General features: G+C 46.9%; 2 protein-coding genes across 2 annotated transcripts in view; one reads left to right on the forward strand and one right to left on the reverse strand.

The window, feature by feature from the left end:
* LOC108026628 (uncharacterized) overlaps positions 1 to 8,979 on the forward strand; it is a 59,642-nt gene extending 50,663 nt beyond the window's left edge. Inside the window, 5 exon segments of the mRNA XM_017097644.3 lie at positions 1,550 to 1,765; positions 2,400 to 2,533; positions 2,678 to 2,773; positions 3,720 to 3,914; positions 3,977 to 8,979. Coding sequence (XP_016953133.2) covers positions 1,550 to 1,765; positions 2,400 to 2,533; positions 2,678 to 2,773; positions 3,720 to 3,914; positions 3,977 to 6,490 — 3,155 coding nt within the window. The 3' untranslated portion in view covers positions 6,491 to 8,979.
* A 382-nt stretch (positions 8,980 to 9,361) lies between these two features.
* Positions 9,362 to 21,308, reverse strand: LOC108026843 (uncharacterized). The gene is made up of 5 exons (XM_017098021.3): positions 20,763 to 21,308; positions 13,737 to 14,128; positions 11,561 to 11,781; positions 10,326 to 10,906; positions 9,362 to 10,098 (listed from the first exon to the last, which is right to left on the reverse strand). Exons 1-5 carry the CDS (start codon positions 20,947 to 20,949, stop codon positions 9,758 to 9,760), a joined length of 1,722 nt encoding a protein of 573 aa, XP_016953510.1. The 5' UTR covers positions 20,950 to 21,308; the 3' UTR covers positions 9,362 to 9,757.
* Positions 21,309 to 22,510: the final 1,202 nt, after the last annotated feature.

The raw sequence follows: 22,510 nt of genomic DNA on the forward strand, positions 1-22,510 counted from the left end.
CCCGGCCCCGCATGCTGGCAGTCTCGACTTTCTTGTGGCAGAAGTTGCTTTCCAGCGAAGGCTCTGCACTTATTTTGCCAGGATTATGTTTCTGCTCTATTACTCGGGCCAGGGATGCTGGCGATGGTCGTCCTCCTCCTGGTTCCGGCGCTCTCCTCTGGGCTTCCGCCGGCTTGTTTTGGTTTGCTTTATGCATGAACGCTGTCTTAATGTTTAATATTTTCTTTCGGGCTTCTTGTCTTCATTTAACTTAATTAGTTTTAATTCACATTCCATCTCTGCGATTCAGTCGAAGGCAGAACGCTGCCCTCCCTCCCGGAGCAGTTAATCGATCGAAAAGCTACTAACCCCACTAAGAGAACGAAATACTGGTGAACTATAAGACATGTGGTATATTCTTAATACAGCATCAGCGACTCCGAAGTCCGAAACGACGCGACCCTTTGGCGAACCCCTGATGCTCCTCAAGAGCCCGGAATCCAATCCGGATGAGTCCAAGGGCAATCGGCGAGTACGTTGAGCACACGGATGTGTATGGATAACGATGAGGATGGGTGGAGGAACACTTAACCCTTTGATTTACTACAGTTCTAAAGCGATTTATGGTTTAAGTTCTTGATTTTATTATACCCTAGACACCTAGCCCAATTAATGTTCTAATGCAGCACAGTAATTATTATAAAATACTCCACATAGTTAAATTTACCCCCTACTTATGTATCTACCGTACGTATATCTAGTTAATTTCGATTCTGCGAATGAGCGTGAGCCAGAGAGCAACGTTAAATGTATATTACGATTAAAGTATTAAGTCACTTCTGATTACACCACGATTATATTCTAAATGTTGTATGATTGTTGTAAATATCGCACAGAAACCCACACATCACCCACAAACGAATGACTATGATAACACACGAATAAAATGCAAAACGATATCTGGCCTTTCTTCACTTTCCTGCAGAGGATTAACACACGATCACCTTCATCTGGCACAGGGCGATGGAAACGAGTTTTCTATGATTTTCTACATATATATTTTGTATAGTCAAAATCCAAATTGGAAAACACCGATACACACAGAGCTCTTACGTTGGTTTTTGATTTTTGCGGCAACTGAAACGGGACGACTAGCATTAGTACACTGAACAAAACACTCGCTGTCTCTTCCTGAACGTGTCGAATGTTGCTCTGTTGCAAGCAAAAACAAAAAATAAGAAGTCAACAATCTTTAATTGCATTGATTAAGCTATGATCTTTCTATCGATGTCCTTGCCAAAGGCCACTAAGTGTTCAACGTCTCTTCAGTTCATTTTTTCTAGTTCTTTTGGGTTTTTTGTTTAGATTTGTAGACGCCTAGATTCCAATTTGGACTTACCAAATGCTTAACAAACGAAATTTAAATCAACAAATTTTTATTCCACGTCTTACTGCCCTTTTTTTTGCCAACTGTGTCTTGTCCAACACACGACAACAACAACAATTAATGTAACCGTGTACCAATACAAAAAAATAAACAAAACCAAATCCAATCGAACAAAAACAACAGCACCGCACTCACCGCGCCGCCAAAAGTTGAACTTACGCATGAAATCCCTGAGCCTGGACTCGCCCGAATCCTCGGAGCTGCACGGCCAGTTCCGACGAAGGGCCCAAATGCCCGGCACGGGGGCCTCCACGTCGGCCGGCTCCGGCTACTATCACGGCGGGTCCGGAGGCCACCTGGAGCACAGCACTCCGCCGTCGAACAACAGCCGCCTGCACTGTAAGTAGCAACCCAGTAAAGGGATCCGTTTCCGGTTCCGCCGATCCCCGGTCCCCAAAACCGTTTACGAACCCTCCTCCAATTTCGGACACCGACGTACGCTGCACTACGAACCACCAACCACGTACCAGTCCAACCAGTCCACCGCCACCCCTTCTATCCACAGCGGGCACCTCTAACGACTCTCAGCTCCCTAAGATCTAACTTCCTAAGCTATATAGTATGTATTGAACGCCTACATGACACGCCATCTAAACTTTCAAACAGCTTACTTCTTACTATGCTATTACTATGTAAATACGTTGCCGAAGTAAAAGTCGAGTAAAGTAAGGTTTTGTTGAGTAGTTCGATTTCGTTCACCTCTTAACTAAGTAGACAATAGCAGCTTTGAGATACATGCCAACTGTAGACTTACTAACTTCATCTGCCCACACACATCTTCAACCTCGAATCGAATCGAATCGATCTACCCCTTTGAACCGCATATGTGTATAATTTATCTGTACAATATCTATATCTTCTTTTTCCATGGGTATTCTTCTTATTTTCGTTCATCCACTTGCATTCGATTAACCAAACCGTAACCATTGAGCCTGTCCTGGAGCAGGGACTAACGCATCCAAAACCATTACAGCACCATCGAGCCCCTCGCACCCGGGCCGCAAGCTGCTCTACGCCACCCGTGGAATGCGCGGTGGCAGCGTCGATCTGCCGGACGAGATGGAGAAGTCGCAGTCCTCGGCCAGCACCTCGCCGTGCCTCTCCCCCGTAAGACATCCCCAGGTAGACCCCACTCCACTCCTCCTACTCCGACTTTGTTCACGAGTTCATATTGCCTGCTCCGTTCGATTGATTGAGTCCTTAACCCCACACTAATCCATCCTAAACACTCGTAACACTTTCATTTTCAAGAAAACACATCGTCTGCTGCCCACGAACCTGTACGTCATCATCTACAACTTCAAGGCGCGACATGCCGATGAGCTGGACCTCAAGGCTGGTTACAAGGTGAGCTCGTACCACTGTCCCTATCTACTCCATAGATATCCCCACCCAATCCGAAGCCCATGCCCATGTCCATGCGTAAATAAATGAGAGTATGAATAATAAACAAAGCGCTTTGTTTAATCCGCTAAGCGGGGCGCTTAGTTCGCACAATGGAAATGCCAGGGAAATTGGTTAACTAAATCAGAAACATATACTCGTACTCGCGTTCGCGCTCGCATGTTTATTCTGCGCTCTTTATTCAATATTAAAAACGAACAATGCCAACAAAAACTTGTTTATTTATCATACAACCGAGCATATGGAGGAAGCTCTTTTCCACTGCGTAAACAGGGCGAAACAAACAGGGAATAAGGAGAAATAATAATAGTTACCGACTTTTTGTGTACATTCTCTGATTGCTAGTGCCTGCCGCCGCCGGCAAAGTGTTCAATATTTACAGATTAGCTTTTGTTTGGACGGCGTCCTTGTTCGCGAAATGGCTTCCTTCCAATGCCATGGGTGCGGGATATAGTCAAACTTTTACGGCTTTATGGCAGGCTTCTGGGATTTTACTACCCAGATCGATAAGTGCTCTTCAGTGCAGTGGCGTTTCTACTAAAACACCAAATGAAGGAAAATAATATCGTTACGGATTTGCGGATATCATGTGCTTACCACTTAACCAAACTTGTTTAAGTACTTTCTAGCGAGGAAAGGAGTAGACTTCGACCACTGAATATGTATTTTATTTCTTGGAAACTAGACTCTCACTTGTGTATTATATTGCTTCCGAAAATATTAAAAGTAATTACTTAATGGAGTGTAGGGATTTTCTGTTTCAATATAAAAAATTGAGTAAAAATATTCACAGCTATAATGATTCAGTGACAGCATTCAAAAAGAACTTTTTGAAAGATTGATATACTGAAGAATTCGCGTTTTCTGTGCACTTATGAAACCTTCTTAGGTGACTGTCATTGACAACTCGGATCCGGACTGGTGGAAGGGAAAAGTGCTGGGACGCGTTGGCTACTTCCCCTCCAAGTACTGTGTGCGCTTGAACGCCAACGAGAAGCCCCTGCAGGTGACCCACAATCTGCAGGTGTCGGACAGCGAACGTGGCGAGAACCTCACCCTGCTGAGGGATCAGATAGTCATTCAGGTAAGAGCCGGAACCCCCTTCCAATATCACCTTGTTGCAATCCCTTACGTTTCCCCCACAAGACCGGCGACGAGGTCAACGGCATGGTGATGATCCGCGCCGCCGAGCACGGGCAGGGCTACTGCCCGATCAAGTATCTGCAGGAGGTGTGACAGCCAGAAGAGGACGAGCCGCCCTCCGACGAGCGGGACAGACCGCACAAGTCGTCCATGCAGTCGTCGTCCTCGCGGACGACGGACAAGACCAAGCGTAGGATTAGAATCGTAGTGTCCGAGAACAACAGCCTAGCTGCTAGTAGTGTTGCAACCGCACCACCCGCTTCCACCTCCGCTGCATCCGCCCCATCCGCCTACACATCGTCCATTCATCACACCCATCACCACCAAGTCCCGAGGGAGTCCGACGTCGAGACGAAGCGACTGAACATCGACTACGGCGACGAGGGCAGCGCCGACTGGGACAAGGATCGCGAGGTGCTCATCCTGTCCGGCAGGCGGAACAAGAACGACAAGAACTGGGAGAACTGGGAGCGCATCCGGGAGCAGAAGCTGGAGAAGATGAAGGGCATCTGCTTCGAGAGCTACCGCCAGTCGAAGCGGGACAAGCTGCTGCAGGCGAAGCCGCGTCCCAAGCAGCTGGATCCCACCTGGTACACCGACAACATCTACTCGAACCGCTCCGACGACATGGACGAGGACTACGTGCCGGATTGCTTAAAGTATGGACCCTTCCGCACACTGCGGGACATCCACGAGCTGGACGAGAAAAGTGGCGGCACGGAGGAGCGTCGAGTGGACGGGGAGGGATCGCCCGGCTATGGGCTTCACCGCTCCAAGAGCTGCAAGGAGTTCCAGTACCCCAAGTCCCAGAGCTGGTGCTTCGAGGGCAACGTCTTCGAGGCTGGCGGCGGTGTGGCCAGTGGGAGTGCCAGTTCCGGCGGTGGGGCAGCCCCAGCAGCAACCACCTCCATCTTGAAGAACCGCGCGGGTGTGCCCAAGTCGTACTCCTTCAGTGCCACAACCAAGACCATGCCCTTCGATATCATCGACTATGAACTGCCGCCCGCCTCGAATACGAGGCGCGAGAAGAGAGAGGCCCTGAGAAGAAACATGAACGCCCTGTGCAGCAGTAGTCTGGATCGCTGCTGCGCCCGGGATCAGTGCACCAGTGCTCGCTGCCTGCTGGAGGACATCTATCCGGGATCGGGGAGGGTGAGACCAGCCCGCGCGGGCAGCAATCGGAACCTGAGTGCGGCGGACTGGCTTTTCGAGGACCGCCGGAGGGCGCCGGCTGCTCCAACGGTCATTTGCTGCTGCTCGGCGGCTGAGGACTGCTGCTGCCACCGCCAGCGTCAGCAGCCGCCTCTTCCCGCTCGCCCCAGGTCACGAACCCTCTGTCCCGGCCATCATCCAGCCGCCGAGGAGGAGGAGCACATGCACTGCCGGTACGACACCGACCTGGAGCACTTCATACGCGCCGAGCGGGAGCGCCTGATGCTGCAGGACAAGTTCCTGGACGAGGACGAACGGTATTTGTCCGCGGCTCCACCTCCACGAAGTCCTGGCCGGCGGTATCCATCGGGAAACTCCAGCTACCACAGACCGCCCCGCAGCAAGTCGCTGCTGGAGATGCAGCCGCCCACCAGCCTGTTCGACGAGGACACCTGCTCGGACACCACCGAGATCGATCTGGAGGACTTCAATATCGACCTAGAGAAGTATTGGGAGCAGCTGGACAAGCCGCCCAGTCCCATCAACATGGACATGCGGCGCAACATGCACAGCAGTCTGAAGGTGAAGAACGTCAACGTTCGGTGCTACAACAACGGGCAGCCCATCGATCTCCACGATCGGGAGCACGAGCGGCTGATGATCAAAAAGTCGCTGCTGGAGGGGATGCCCTCGCCGCCGCAGCTGGACTCCAGCGAGTCCTCGACCAATGCCGGTGGCTATCCTTTTTTTGATCCGGCCCCCGCTGCAGTTGCTCCCGCTCCCGCCTTCCATCATCGCTCGGCGTACGGACATCCCACGCAGGGCTATGGCCACAAGGTCTACCCCACGGTGGACACTCTGCCCTCGTACCAGTACAACAACTTCTATCCGGAGCAGAGCCACCACCCGACCGTGGGCAGTGTGCTGACCCAGCAGCCGACGGCTGGAATCCACCATCCCTCCGCCGGGGGTCACTCGGCGCTCAGCCTGATCAACAACATCTTCTCGATCTACAAGCCCAACAAGTACTCGCCGGAGAACTGCCAGATGAACTATGAGAGCAAGCCGGAGCCGTGCAAGAAGATGAATGTGCCCAGCACCCACAGGCCTCTCGGAGCAGCCACCGTGCATCCGTATCCGCCACACGACTACATGCACTCCTCGATGAAGCGTCCCCTGCTGGTGAGCGCCGACCAGCCGCACTTCAAGATCATACCCGAGAAGACGGGCCTGAAGATCTCGCCCCTGATGAGCTACGAGGACTATGGCGGAGGTGGAGTGGGTGGCTGTGGCGCCGGCGGGGGGGAGAAGGCCCACCACCACAGACTGAGTAGCACGGCCAGGCCTCTGATGCTTCCGCACTGATGGTGCTGGACCTTTCCGTGGTATGGCAATGGCAATGGCAACTATTGTTAGTTGGGCTCCCACCCATCCAACTATCCCAAGAGACTCGAAAAGCAACCCAAGCGCACAAATCTGGGTCCAGCCAAAACGAAAACGAAAGCAGGAAACCATCGGAGGATCATCGGGATGGGGGTCAGTTTCTGAGAACCTCCCGAAACCGCTCCACTCCTCCACCAACTCAATCTCGCCGTCTTCGTCGTCGTCGTCCATCCGCACAATTTGCTTTTGGTTTAGCCGGGCAGGTGTTCCATGTTCCAGTTCCATCGAAGCATCCTCGACACTCCAGCGACCAGCCGGAAACCACTTGAACAACAGCAACTACAGCCATACCATTGGAAAACAGCACCACAGACAAAGACAACATCCAACTATCGGAGCGCGGAAGTTTAAGTGCAAGTAGTAGGATAGTATGTAACGATTTGATCAGCGGATCGCTTGGGATCTCCCCCAGAACACAGGACACAGTCACAGACATAAGTATACAATCAATGTGCTTTTAATTCGCTTAAAATCGCTAAAGAAATCGCATTGCAGTTCGATTAACCACTAAACAACAGATTCACTAATTTTCGAGCAACTTTTAAGCAATCAGAAGCGTATTCAATAGAACAAAGAGTAGATATAAGGTCGGAAGAACTAGGTACTAAGACGTTCATATCGTGCGTTTCATATTTCCGTATGAACATGTATTGTATACCCTAACTCTGTAGAAAGCTAAACGGATTTTATTAGCTCGGAAGAGGTTCGGGAGAATATCTACGGGACTTATTTTGGCCTCAATATATATATGTATATCGCGATCATTTTGAGATGAATACGAAAACAAGAACTATGGAGAACCGTTTTTATTGTCACCAAATTTTTTCTATTTTTTATACCAAATAACTTTGAATCAACTGAACGGGCGGGGCTATTGACATTGCTAGGATCGATAGGGCTAGAAGCTTCCCCCATAAGTTGCGGCTACTAGGAGCGATTATACGAGTGCATGCTTATGCTATTTATAAATACGATTAGGTGCGGTTCGGACAGGTGTGCTAGGTGGGTGGGACTCGATAGAAGCGCTTTTTATAAACTAACTAGATTTGTATCGAAATGTGAAACATTGAATATGAAAACATGAATTGTACTTTTATGATGTATGCGTATCCACTGGCCTTATTTATTGAGAATTAACCAAACAATGAGCTGAACCCTCACACAAACACACACTTTCCAGAAAAACAACTTGAGAATTACAATTGAATTTTTCCAGAAAGATTCAGGCTTAGGGCTTTGCGTCACTTTTGTTAATTGTTTTTGGCGTCCAATTTTACATGATAACTAATGTAGGACTGTAGACGAAACAAATCGAAACTATCGAGCATAGATTAACTGTCGAGTATTTTGTAGTGCGTAAGCTAACTAAAACCTAAACCAAACCAAGAGAAGATAACTTTTTAGCGCGAGACTCCTTGTGCGAGAAGATTTTGAATTTGAATTTATTTTTAATGACTTTTGAATACAAGGCGAGACAACGGAAGAGAGACATTTTATCAGAGATCGTTTTTTATCTATTTAACATTTTCTTGAACCACATACAACAAGTATTTGCTAAGTGTACCCTATGGCCTATGAGTTAGATGTAAGTAGGTGTTTTTCCAAGCCCCCGCTTAGACCACAAAACCAAAACATAAGTCAGGAGACGGGAGACAGAAGAGAGAAGAGCAGGGGGAATTCTGCACAAAGCCCAATCTAAGAAATATCCAAACACTGCACCCAATTAACTGTACGATATATAGAATATCTATCGAGTATCGAGTATTCACGGTCACACGTCTAGAAACTAAGGAAAATTGTATTGTAAAGTGAATGGAATCGACGAACACGAAAACGCCCAAATCTTATGAGTATGTAAGCAAAGCCGATAACTTGAATTCAAACAGGATAACCGCTCCCCGCGGCCATCTAAACTGCTGAAATTGGCACTTAAGTATATAGGTATACACACCGCATATGTATGTACAACGTAGTAGAATTTTCGACTCCACTAAACTGAACTTGCAAACGTAGCGCGACATTTGTGCAAGTCCAAGGTCCCCAAGGCTGCGAAATCGAATGGGGCAGGGGCCAACTTCACGAAGAACAGCTTCTCGTTTTTAGCGTAAATTTTGTTTCACATACGTACGATTAGGCGACCAGCAGGGCGATGCACCTGGCGCACCAGAAGATACATGTAAGCAGTAACTAGAAAATGGAACAATATAATATCAGTGCAACGTAATATATCAGTTAAAATAACAACAGAGGCAAACAGAACTCGAACTCAACTCATTTAGCACTACCTACCTGCAATTTGAATGTGAAAAACAACACTCTCCCCCTTCCCAGAACCGCTTCTCCGACGCGACCCCATTAATTTACCTGAATTGCAAATAAAAAAGATGTTCAATTCGATGTGAAAAAAACAACCGGCGCTGTTTGTATTTCTCTGTGTGGGTTAGTTTGTTTATTCGCTGTCGCCCCGAAAGTAGGCAGTAATCTGTGGCCTTTCGCGGAAGAACACTGAAAAAAATCTGCACTTTTTTTGATAAAAATATATTCAAATTCAATAAGGATTTTGGGTTCAGCAATGGTGCTATGAAATATATTTGTTTCTAATATTTTACAAGTCTAGCAATGCTTTTATACGTGGTCCAGAACTTAAGATCATAATTTAGTATACTATACTCATTAATTTTTGTTGCCCCGCTTTAATATTTAGCAATTTAAGATTATATCTTGTTTTTGATCTGGACCTTTGTTATACTATCTATAAATACGATATATCCCAAGTTCATCCTTCACAGTAACTACTTAAACACTTTGCTTTTTATTCAGTTTAAATTTATATCACATTAAAGTTTAAATTAACAGAATTACAAAAGTTAGTCGATTCGTCAGTTGCTGCTGCTGCAGCTGCAGTTTTTCCTTTACAATCATCATTATTATTACATTTTCAATTATCGGAAGCTAATGGGTCTGCCGTCTGCCGAAGGCGACAGCGGCGTTGACAGGACGGCCTGGTCTGGGTCTGGTTAACATTAATCCATTAATCGTTAGCATACATAGTCAAACATTTAACATAGTCACACTTAAAGCTATCACTAATTGGTTTTAAGCTAATTGCATCAGAGTCAGTCAGAGAGATGTTGGGACCTTAAGAGCTACGGTTTTCCAGGTGCGACACCTTCTTGTCAGGCTTACGAGCTAGGTCGTTGGCTGTTCCTGCTGATGTTGCTGCGGGGCATCGCCGGGTGTTGCTGCTGCCGTTGCTGTTGCTCCCGCAACTGCTGCGGCTGCAACTGTTGCTGCTGCCGCTGCTGCAGCAGCTGCTGTTGTGCTGGCCGCCGCGGCATCCAGGTTGAGGGTGGTGCTGCTGGCGGCCTTCTGGTTGGGGAAGAGCACCGAGTAGGCCGGCGGGGGATCCAGCTCCTCGTAGTTGGGCGGCGAGGTGGCCCCCAGGTGGTCCTGGCCACCACCTCCTGCTCCGTTGGCGGCGGCCAGCGCCGCCTCGCGCTCGTTGTTGACCGCATGCTGCGACGCGGAGGCTGCAAGGGAACGGATGGATTCAATGTGAGAGCTCAAGCGACAACACAGAACTGGGGAGGGGATGCGGTTTAGTGGGATTCGATTGCAGAAAGGTTAAACACGGTCATAGCACAGCACGTGAGTCGTGGGTCGCGGTTCATGATGTGCGGAGAAGAGAACAAATCGGGGAAAGTCGGGTAAATGACAGTGCCTTACTTGGACTAGACTATGGTGCAATTTAACGTACCCCAGAGGCCGCAGATGAGCAGGGCTCCGCCGCACAGGAGCATGCCGAGCATCAGGTAGCCCCACGGGCCGTACTTCGATAGGTCCGAGTGCAGGCCGGATCGCGTCGAATTCCGGCGGGTGAATCCGCTGCCGGCTCCAGTGCCCGCTCCCATTTCAGCCGTATCGTTTTCCGGCCTCTGCAGCTCCCCCTCGCCGGCCAAGCTGGGCCCAATCGAGTTGGGCGACCCATCCGGTCCGCCCGGCCTCTTCATGTCTTTGGTGTGCACTTTGCGCAGCGTGGTCGTCGAGGTGGCCGTCGAGTTATCCAAGCCGGCGCCGCCATCATCGCTATCACTGCCGTTGCGTGGTGAGTCCTCCGGTGACGCCGGGGCGTCGTTGGCCAGAAGGTTGCGGAACACTTCCAGGGCGAACTGCTCGAAGAGCTCCGACTCTAAGCCGGCGGCCAGGTGGCCGCCTCCCGGGCGATGCCGCTTCGAGCACAGCTCGTAGTCCTCATCGCCGTCGTACTCGTTGCTGTAGGGGCAGTGGCGGATGCCGTCGCAGGCCAGCTCCTTGGAGATGCACAGGATGGGCTCGTCGCTGCAACAAGTTAAGTCATAAATACCATATCAGGCAAGGAAGGGAAATAAAAACCTATAAAGTACCCTTCAGTGTAGGTTTATAAGTAACTAATAAATAACTGTTAAACATTTTAACTTTGTGTAAGATTCAAATAAATGTAATTATCGCCGAACCTAATTTTATACGAACTGGTTGCTTGAGGTAAGAAACGAAAAATGTGCTAAATAGCTTTAGTCACACATCAAAGGAATTTAAATTAAAACAACATTTGTGGAGGGTTTACTAAAAATAATTTACACAAATTACGGCTCAAGTGATTAAAGCTGAAAAACTAATTTCCATAGATATGTAAATGATAAATAATATTTATGTGATATTACAAACGTTTTTAATCCATTATAGCCTCGAAAAGCAAAAAAGTACTGCCTACTTTCAGGCCTAATATTTTGTAGGTCTTTCTACTTCAAAAACTCCAAACCATACCGGTTCGTAGGTGCAATTCTCACGTTTGAAGTGCTTTCCTGTTATATAACGTTAAAGTAGAAAGTAGCATGGGAGCATGGCTACGGTTTATTAATTCATATGATGGCATCATTGAAAATTCAAATATTTAGGTACCAGACCCAAAAGAGGGGGTTTCAATATAGATATTTTCTGGGTTTTTCAACTCACCCGATCTTCAGGCACTGGTGCTTGCTGGCATCCTTGCACTGCTCGCCCTTGCCCAGCACGGTGACCATCAGCTTGGAGCGCAGCGACTGCATGCCGTGCTCCCAGACGATCTTGAGGCGGCCGTGGAAGAGCCTCACCGGGTCCTCCATCTCCGAGGCGGTGTCCTCCAGCTGGCAGGGGTCCACCCGCCACTGGGCCGTGTGCGGGTCCAGGGAGCTGAACTGTTGGGGTGAAGGCAAATAGAACCTTTTAATTATGGGGGGCTGGCTAAAAGCGTGGCCTAAGTGCGTACTGGACGTGGGATGCGAAACGTGCGAGCAAACAGTTTACACGACCGAAATGCTAATCGCTTGAATTATCAGCCACGACCACGCCCACACCCGCAGTTCGTGACGTGAATGGCCAAGTTCAACAAAACGATCGAAAATCAACGATCAGAACTGCGAATGCAAACACACATAATGCAAAATAAAATATTTACGCTGGAAAAATACAAAACAAAAAGCTGTGAAGCCACGCCAGAACCGCTGGGATGCGAATCGTTGGGTAGCCAAAGGAATATAAAAATAAATCCATTAATTTCGAGCTGTTTCACGTGCAGATGACATATAGAAAAAATAAGCAATGGCTACGGGTTCGGCCAGCATTGTGCCATCCCAGGTTCAGCAACTGCGAGTTGGTGGGTTGTAAGTACACTCGTAGTAAACAACAATCGGCCAGGGAGTGCCCCTCGACAACGGTTAAACCAGTTCCCGAGGCTCGAGTGATAAAAAACACGCTCTGATCGCAGCCGTGCATCGTGATATTTACTACATTTTTCTAGCCAGCTCATTAGGAAGACGACGACTCCGGCCTGTAATTATGCGACGCATCAATTTGCACCTCTCTCCGGAACGGCGACGGAACAAAGAGCTCCTCTGTTCTGGGCATGCAAATGTGGACACTGCCTCCACTCCCTCGAGATCGGGTTCCCACCCATCAACCCCTTGCTTTTTCAGTTTTCAGTAGCATAGTTCGCCTTTATGGCGACGCCAGCTGTCAGTCAGTCGGTTCAAGTCGACGGATTTATGGCGACGCGTCGCCTCACTAACCGAAAGTGTTGTGTGCCTCAGTTGCTTCCCTGGCCAAATGCTACAAACGTGTTTCAAATACCAAAGCCAGCAGTAAAATTGCCCAGCAATGTGGTCGAAATTCGCGCGCTTATGCAAATACCAACGCTTTTCTGGCTTTGCTGCGGAGTTTTTGGGCCCGCAGAAAGTGAAACTAAAACAGCTGGAGTTCAATGTCAACGGCCAAATGGAAAGTTTCTTATTTAATCGAGAACACCTTGGCAATGTCAACGATCAGCTGACGAATTACGCCGCCTTGCCTGGGACCTGCCGGTAATTGGAGACAATTCCAGATGTCAAACTGTCTCATCGGAAAGCCACAAAAAAGTAACAATGTCAAGCGAAAACCTAAGCTTTTGCGCTCGATAAGTCCGCTTATGGGAACATGTTGTGCAGCCTGAAAACTTAATCTATTTGACAATGGAGGTTCTCAGCAATTCGGAAAACACTTATACCATGTGTTGCGGAATAAATAATACATAGACGGGTTTCGAGAAAGATTACCGATGAAGTCATGACGAATTTCTGATTTCATCTGTCATTTTTTAGGTGTCGGAGAATCCTGAGCTGCGGAAAATCACTGGCCACTTGTTCTTGAACTCTCGGCTTTTTGAACTTTTCGATCCGATTCTCACACTTGAGCGCTGCGCATGCGCAGTCAAGTGGTATATTTTAGAGCAAAGATGAATGGGATCAAAGAAACTGGCAAATAATTCGAGCGGAAGGTGCAGAAAATGACAACCTCGCACTAATCAGCGAAAAATAAATACACTACGGAAAATACTTTTAACGTATAAATAGAATTGAGTTCTAGACTTAGGAAGCCGCTTGGTAGCAATGTGAACAAAAAAGGTTCAAAGCCTTTAAATAGAAATAAGGTCATTGGATCCTGCTCTTTGATTTGCGTTATTTTCGCCATATGAGGGTAAATGTACTTTGCTAAGACAACAAACCTTGCTATTTCAGCTCGCAAACGATGTATTCAATACCTCCTAATAGTTTTCCCAAGTGTGATCAATCAAAAGGCAACCTTGTCGCCAAATGGGGGCTAAGGTGAGTTCACTTACGATGTTCAGAGGGCAGGTGCGTCCCAGCAACCGCGTGGCCTTCGTGGCGTTCAGGTGGGCGGAGGACTCCGTCATGCCCCCCGACTTGGCAGTGCGCCGCAGCTTGGAGGAGTTGCTGCCACCGGCTAGGGCGGCCATGATGCTCGTGGCCGGACTCCGGGTGGTGGCCACATCCAGCGGCTGGACGTGCGGCAGCTTGGGCAGGATGAGGCGCACTATGAAGCCGTAGTTGGACGGGGCACTCAGGATGCGGGCGCAGGAGGCGTGCTCCGCCCCGTACGCTCCCGGCTTCAGTTCGATGATGAGACTAGATTCCTTGCCCTCGCTCTCGATGAAGTGCTCGTGCTGCGGGCTGCAAAGCGGCTTGAAGGTGGGATGGGACAGCAGATCGCCTGAAATGGAGAGTTTCGCATCGAATGTCATTAATAGAGCGCAGGTGCCTTGAGTTAAAATTTACATTGGCCTGTTAATTCCCACAACAAACTGATGGACTGGCGGCGATCTGTGGCCATTTGTATGCCGAATCCATCATCCCAACTAAACGCATCGCATGCAGACGAAATCCGCGAGTTGTCAATCAATAAATAACTCTCAGCTTGACAAAAATAAAGGCAAATAAATCGAAAAAAGCTGCGGTGTGACAACGCTAAAAATAGGAATTGTGTGTGAATTGACAGGGAAATGGATGGGACTCCAATTTCTGGTGATGAAACCAAACCAAACACAGTTCGAAAACGCCATTAATTCGAATGGATGCGATGAAAATTGAATTACTACGTTTGCCTAAACACGGCGAGCCAAGTGGGCGAGCTCCGCCAATTCAATTATTTTGCACTCGATCTCGAACTTTGCGCCGCCAAAGGTTAAAGATTCGCACAAGCACTATTAAGTACTTCAATTAATAAAGTACGAATACAAGTGCACGCGCAGGGCTGTGTGGGAAAACTACTTTCGCATTGTGCCCCAGAGGTAGTCACACATCCATATTCTTCTGGGTCAGTGACTGCAGCACATATGTGTGCACCATTATACCATTATTATATTATTACCCGAGCGCTGCTGTTGCAAGCGACTCATTGTTTGTGTTTTTGCAGCCGCCCTCGCTCTTGTTTCCGCTGGGCAATTGCCACACAGCTTTGGCGAACTATTAAACATTTTATTAAACAATTTGCATTTGCTCCGTGCACCCGAGCTTGAGTGCGAGTGAGTGCCCAGGCCCGCTCTCGAGCAATTTAGCAGCTAATTCCCATTTCGAACTTGACATTAATAGCCAAGGGGTTCGAGCTATCCGCACGTGCTGGAGTTTCAATCATCATTTCGGCAAATGCACCCATTACAGCCGGTTAATGACAGGCTTTCGTCGGTTTTATACGCCGTTTATGGTAGATTTGAGTAATCGATTCGGCGATGTCGTTCTAGGGAAAGCCTAACAAACGACACTCATTCAGCTTCGCGCACAATATCTTCAATTAGCCGCAATTGTTGCAGAATGAAAAGCCATTAGCACTGCAATACAATGAATTCCATACAGTTAAGTAATGATTAGGGCTTATTTGAGGGCCAACAGAGTGCCAGCGTCACTACTAATTGGGTTAAAAGCGCACAAGCACTCCCGGCCAAATAAACACATGCATCCGCAAGTTAACTCGGGCTTGTTTCCACTCGATGCTTGTGCGGCGAGTTCATAGAGAAATGGGTTTACGATTCACAACTCGGGCAGCCAGCCAAGCGGGCCAGAATGAAGGAAAGGGCCGGCAGCAGCAGTGCCACCCAATTTATTCCACTAAATATGCCGTTAATAACCTGTCTTCGTTTTCAGAGCAGAACCGAGTGATACTGCTTTTTTTTAGGGAAATCAGTACGCTTTCCCGGGGAAAGTCCGAGCCCAGATAGGTTGAGGTGCTAGCCAAAAGCAGCTTTGAACTCGTGGCCACAGCCCAATGGCTCCAACATTTTCGTTTTGGGCAAGGTCAGGTTAGAGACACGATTACACGGATAAACATCAAGACAAACAGCTAACAAACAACCAGCAAGCCCACAGACAAACATGGAAAACAATTTACAATAAGCTGTTGGGCACTCAGAAAAAAATAGGTACTTTAGATACTTTGGTTTCAGATATTTTCACTCCTATTAATGGCTTTAATTTCATTTGTAAATGTATTTTTGTATACTTTTTGTTACTCTTTTTTGTTTAATCTATTTAAGATAATATAATATATATAATATATATTTTAAAAGTCAAATAAAGAGTGTCTGGTGATCTTTTCATAATAAATTTATCATCTTCTACAGAAGTATCACAAATAAGTGGTCCCAGTTCTCCCAGTGCACTTCTATGTATCTGCCAATATCTCGCGATGTGTATCTTCGGCTTTCAGTGTGCGTGCGTATCTGTGTGTAGGTCAAGCATCAGCAGCCACTTGAATTTGAAAAGGGCACATTAAAATGCGTAGTCAATGCCGATCCACAAGTTATAGAGCTTAGTGCTTAGTGCTCGGTGCTGCACACAGTCCCCCTCGTCGAGTGGGCCAGTTTCGAGCTGCTGTTGTTTGGTCTCGGGTTCGGATTCAGATTCAGATTTAGACAAAAACGGAACTTGGCCGAGAGCAAACTGCAACTGCTCGTGCAGAGATTGTCAAGCGGTTGGAGGGTTTTCATTTTTTGAGTTTTTCAGTTCTGCTTCTCGAGTGGCGACTGGGCATAATAAATTCTGTGGCTGCCACGCGATGCGGACGCGTGTGGCATGCTGGATGGATGGATGCTAGCTGCTGGATGCTGGCTGCTGGCTGCTGGAAGTGTGTGTGGCTGCTGGATGCTGGATACTCGTCATAATTACGCCCGGCTGCCTGCGGGAGGGGGCGGAGCGGCAAAGGCGGGGCGGAACAGTAAAAGCGCACGGTGGAGAGACACTCGAAAAAAAGTTGTTGTTAAAAATTACACAACACTCGCACACACAAACGGCGAGCACACACACGCACACGGAGTGGGCGCCACTCGACGCACAAACAGAAACAAACAAAAACAGTCTGCAAGTGCAGTTTGTTATACTCTTCTCCGCCGAGGGGATGCCATAAACCCGTGAACCCTTAAAGGCCCCATCAAACTTGCTAAGTTACACAATCGAATTACGGAACCGATAGGTTATCTGCAAGTCAAGTGGATGCATTTTATTTTCCCCAGTCTCCCCGCGTAAGCCCTTCCTCGTCATAGCATCAATCGAACAAGCGCTTTTGAATGCATTTCATAAATTATAAAACCAGTAATTATAATCACATTTTTTATAGGTTTTTTATGAAAATTGCCAATAAAGACATTAAACAAAACTGAATTAGGCCATATTTGTTTCATAGTTTCTTTGATTTATAGTAAAATTGTCACCCAATTTAAAAATGTTTTAAAGAGAGCGATTAATTGGTTATCTGTTAATGGTCTTTGAACATTTATTTTTTGTAAAGCAAATGTGTACAGCCATGTAAAACCTTTTTTCCTTTTGATTTTGCGAATTCACTTGCAAAACCGAGTTTAATAACTTAACTAGAACTATATCACTGTCTTTGCTATGTTTTGTGTTAACCCAAAAATCTAGACATTTTGTATCACTTGCAATGGCTTTCATGCCTTCGGTACTGCGATTTCCCTTCAAAATAGTGTTTAGCATTTTAACTTCGGATATTTTCCCTTACACAGAGCATACGATCTTCTGCTATCGCCGCTCATCATGCTATTTGCTTTATGTTTATTTGTGTAACTGCTGAAATTAGGTCAACTATCAAAGTCAGAATGGCAAGGGTTAAGTGCTTGTCCCTCCTTCTCTGTGCCTGTCGCTGTCTCTGTCTCTTTGGCTGTCCCTGTCTCTTTCTCTGTCTGTGCCTCTCTATCTGGCCTTGCACCTTTCCCGCTTTCCCGCTTTCCCGCTTTTCCGCTCTCCAGCTTTCTTCTCCCGCCTTCCCCGCCAGAAGCCCGCGCCCGCTTTCACATGCCATCTTCATGGCTTTGGACAGCGCGCTACATTTCCCGTTGGCCAATTTTCCTAATAGGTCAAGCGAATGTGTCATCATGTTGCTGCTGCTGCTGCTGGCCACTGTCGTTGTTGTCGTTGTAATTTGTCTGTTTGCCCAGCTAAAGAACGACAAAATAAATAAATTGTACAATAAACAAGACTTCTGGCGAGCCGAATGGCAAGGAACTGGTCATTTGTTGCTGCAGCTGCTGTGGATGTTGCTGCTGTTGCTGCTGCTGTTGCTGTTGCTGTTGCTGCTGCTGTTGCTGCTGCTGTTGCGTGCAACACACTGGCAGAGGAGCTAACGGCAACTGTTGCTGCTTAGCTGGCCAAGCAGTCAGCGGAGTGGCGGCGAGTCGAGGCGGAAGCCAGTCGAACATGGCTTCTAATGGCCGCATACATAAATCAAAGCCCCATTTTCAGTGCCTGGCAGAAATAAGCGAAAAACAGTATTGAAAGGCGGGGAAAAAAATTCACAAACGCCCGAAATCGCCTTTGCTACTCAAGCAGAATGCCAGCTATTTTCTATTGCCATTTTTATTTTTCGCTTTATGAACAATTTGCATTTTAATTAAGCGATTGCAAACGCTTCGTCGCTGTCTCGCTCGCAAAAAGTTTGAATTGGAATTGAAAAACGGGCGTGTGGGCCCCCTAATTGAACCCAGATGACTTCTCGAGTCGCACAGCAGGCAGCTTCTGGCCACGGCAGCCATATAAAACCAGACTCCCGGGAACTTCTCCAAGCCCATCCGAGCGCCGTCCACAGATGGCTGCTGGCAACATATGTTAATTCTACTTGATATTCAGCAACGGCAACGGCAAAACAGAGCTGGAAACCAGTTTGCAAACATGTACATGGCTAAATATACATACGAATGTTTATGGCTGGATAAATAACGCTCTTCGACTCGGCTGTTTGTTGTGCTAGCCGAAAAGTTCGGATAGCGTAAACACTATCCCAGATCAAGATTCGGTGTTAGATTTCGATTTAGATTCGGGGAGAAGCTTGTGTCTGCGCACTTGGCAAAAATGTGGGTACCGCTCGGGGCTTAGGAATTTCCATCTCTGCTTCATATGAAACATACCTCTTAGGAACATTCGTATCAGTTCCTATCTAAAAAAGTAAACAAACTAGTTATTTAAAAAAGGGGCTGGTAGTTTGTAACATTACATTTGAAAAAAGGGATTAGGCATGTGCATCATATACATAAAAGATTCTATATCAATTAATTTTGTTAAGGCTGCTACCGAGATAATATATTTTATAGACCTCACCTTATATGATCTAGTGCACTTCGCTTTTACTTGCATTTTGTAAAAACACTTTTAGAACGTGTTTGCTGATTTTGTTCAATAATATCTTATGGGTTCACTCAATGTATATTATATACATTTCAAAGTTCAGTTAACTTCAGTTAGGTTATAACCCAGCTTATATTGTGTTATAGATCTTATCACCTTAACTTGATCTATTGCACATTTGGTTTGTATATCCCTCAGATGGTAGCGGGATCATGGATCATGGATCATACTGCTTAAAGGTCTTGGTTTGATCCTAAACCGTGTAATACCCTCCAGAACTGATCTACTTCTGTGTGAATGCAAAACTTTCCAATGGAGAGGTCAATGGAACGCTGGCCCTTGTCGGGGCCCCTTTGATGCTACCATTAACGTTAACCCCTTGTTGCAACCAGGAGTTCCGACGCCAAGTTTGCCAATCTGACTCTTTGTTCGGGCCATAACTGTATTTCAATGACAATGAGGTCGTCTGGCGGTTGGGTTGCGTTTTCTTATTTTCTGTTCTCCGCTTTGTGTTTTTTCAGTTTTCAGTTTTCTGTTTCAAGTTTCACTAAAAAACGAGTATTTTCTTTTATTTGCATTACATTGTTTTTTTCTGTTTTCAATTTCATGCCGCAGAACTTCCGCGTGATGTATTTACGGCTTCTAGCCGCCTTTTATGGCCAGCCGTGCCGAAAGTGATTCACGAATCTCGACGCTTATCAGTGGCGTTCGGCTTGGGTGACTAGCCATCCAGATTGGCCTTTCGGCCGAATTAAAGCCAAATCATTTACGAAACCATGTGCACGGCGGGATCGGTCAAATGCGGTTAAGATCGAGTGAGTGGGGGACCGGACAACCGGTTTCCCAGCAGAAACAGCACAAATAATCGGTGATAAAATTAAAAGCACACACCACAAATGACAGTGGTTCACAATGCGTATATTCTATGGCCCCGGCTGTGGGATGGGTGACTAAAAAGGAGGCTATAATGGCAGAGATTAGAAAGGCAGTGGTTAACTACAGTCAACGCTCGATGGGTTATCGAGCTACCCGCTGTGTATTTTTAGCTTCTGGTGACTTATTGTGTCGGCTTAGTTGCTTAACTAGTTTGTAAGACCCATGTAATCGAAATTCTGGTTTCCATCTGCCTAAAAAGTGCCTACTTTACTTCAGTAAATCGGGTTACAAACCCATAAAATTCTAAAAGACTAATTCATAGCAACTTTTAAATATTTTAAAAATAAGTGTAGGTTATATGAAATACGAGTTTTAGAATTCCAGAAATTCTAGTTTCCTTTTGTGATCAGAGATACTTGCTTAAATACTTCGCTTCGATGTATTTCGGTCTTCAGAGGGGTACCAAATAAATCTATTAACTTTCTCGAAACTACCGTTAATTCATCTTGGGAAAGTCCCAGCTATAGAAGTGCGACTGTGCGACGAGAAGTGAAATCCAAGTCTTGAACCTGCGGGGGAAGTACCTCTTTCGGCCAGATCTTGTGACCCGATACTGGCGCCGATTCCTCGAATCCGGTAATTATAAAGGCCGCGGGCACTTGGGGCGCCTCAATTACCAGGCCTCCCCCATCCTGCAAGCCTCCCACTCCCACTCGCAGTCCCACCCTTTCACCATTTCTTCTTCACTTCACACCGTTTGCACACAATGAAGTGATAAAACGCGGCACCCCACCCACCACTGGCTTTTTCCCAGACACACCATTTCTGCACTTTTCGCAACTAACCGAAGACTGCTGCACTTTGGACCATGGCGGCACTGGCGGCCAAGAGAGTGATCAACGCCCACGCGCAGTAGATGTGCAGAATCCGCGGGCTGTTGTTGTTGCGTCGCTGCTGCTGCTGCTGCGCATGCGCCCCTTGCTGCTGCTGCTGCTGCTGTTGGGCGCAGCGGACGCAGGCGGAGGTCGCCATGTTGCCTGTCTGTTTTCGTCAGTTATTTCTTGCAGTGTTTTCTGTTTTGTTTTAAAACGGCTTTAAAGAGCTTTTTCGCCTTTGCTATCGAATTTCACTCGTCGACGCGCGCACTTAAACAGTTGCCTTTCGCGATTTTTTCTGCCAAATTGCGCAATCTAAACTACTTCGTCTGGGCTCGAGATCCGTTAGTCGCGGATCCGCACTCGCGCGCCCTTTTCTCCGCGGAAATCGAACGGAAAGGAGCCAAGTTTTCTGCGCCGCCCTCGGCGTCAGCGACTGGGGCGAATACTTGGAACGCTGCTCTTTTTCTCGCTGTGCGCCGCTGCTCGAACTCGCGAACTGGCTGCGCCGACCGATCGTATGGGACTGAGCGCAGCTTTGGCCGCCCCGCGGCGACGTCGACGCCGCTGCCGCCGCAGAGCCCGGCGATCTCCTCCAAACTCAGAGAGGGAGGCCGTACCCCAGAGAGGCACAGCGCGGAAGCCCCAGCTCAGTCTCTTTCTTCGCTCTCTTCGGGGAGGGCGCCAAGTAGTGACAAAACCAAAACAGATACACTAAAAAACATTACATGTGTAATTATTATAAAACAAAATTGTCCATCGATGGCATTTTTCATAGGGGCCTGAGGTTGCTGACCTTGTTCTGACACCTAGTAAAGTGGGGAGACTTTTTGGGAACTCTGGTAAAGTATAAAGAAAGGATAAAGGATGCCAAATTAACTTATAATTTTCTTCTAAATTATTAAATATATATATATATTTCATTTTATTTTAATTAAAGCCATTCTTTCTTTAGCAAAACTTATTTGGTCTGCAATCAAGTAAGTATTCCCAATTTCTTGATGATTTCACCACTGCAGCACTTATTATCAACATGACGAATGAGTTATTTATACAAAAACTTCCGCTAGATTCTGAAAAGCAGACTCCCAGGGGTCATCCGAAAATATCGTAGAGTAAAAAATGTTCTTTGATAAGGCATAAAACATATTTGGAAAACATTATTCGATTCGCTTTAATATATATGTTTATCATTTCTAAGAAGTACGTGAGTCCATCTTACCAAGCTAAATATATTACATTTAAGAAAGAGATTAACGGAAGATGTACTCTTGGGATATCATAGATTAGTGTCATGTGTTTAAAATACTTTACTTTACTTCACTTGATGTGAACATAATTACTTTATTTGTTAACACTTAATTTGTGTGAAATGGGAGGTGTTAATGGGAGTTAAATACTTGCTGGCTAATTAACAAATTTAAGGTTGTAGAACCACAAGAGACGTAAGTGAATGAAGCAACCATCAGTAGCTAGCATTGCCCCTAGATCTTTAGGAAAGATATCCCCTTTCTCCCAGTGCAACGCTCGTAAACAACTGTAACTCTGCAATTTAACCAACAAAGCGGACGGACGCTAAAGACGGGGAGACACGAGCCAAGGAAGCAGGCAAAGAGAAATCGTGAAGGGGAAGGGGCAGGGGGGCTGGGAGAGGTTCTCCTTCATCTGCCACCTACAATAACAGCAACGGCAACAACAACAGCGACAACATAAGGCAT

Source organism: Drosophila biarmipes, chromosome 2R, assembly GCF_025231255.1.
Source record: "Drosophila biarmipes strain raj3 chromosome 2R, RU_DBia_V1.1, whole genome shotgun sequence".
NCBI classification, from domain to species: Eukaryota; Metazoa; Arthropoda; class Insecta; order Diptera; family Drosophilidae; genus Drosophila; species Drosophila biarmipes.

What these genes read in the sequence shown, in the direction of transcription:
- LOC108026843 (XM_017098021.3), bottom strand. Translation starts at nt 20,949, where the DNA reads ATGGCGACCTCCGCCTGCGTCCGCTGCGCCCAACAGCAGCAGCAGCAG. An exon ending in GCACCTGCCCTCTGAACATC is followed by an intron (nt 11,782 to 13,736) that starts GTAAGTGAACTC and finishes TCACCCCAACAG; the next exon opens with TTCAGCTCCCTGGACCCGCA. An exon ending in GCTCATCTGCGGCCTCTGGG is followed by an intron (nt 10,099 to 10,325) that starts GTACGTTAAATT and finishes GTTCCCTTGCAG; the next exon opens with CCTCCGCGTCGCAGCATGCG.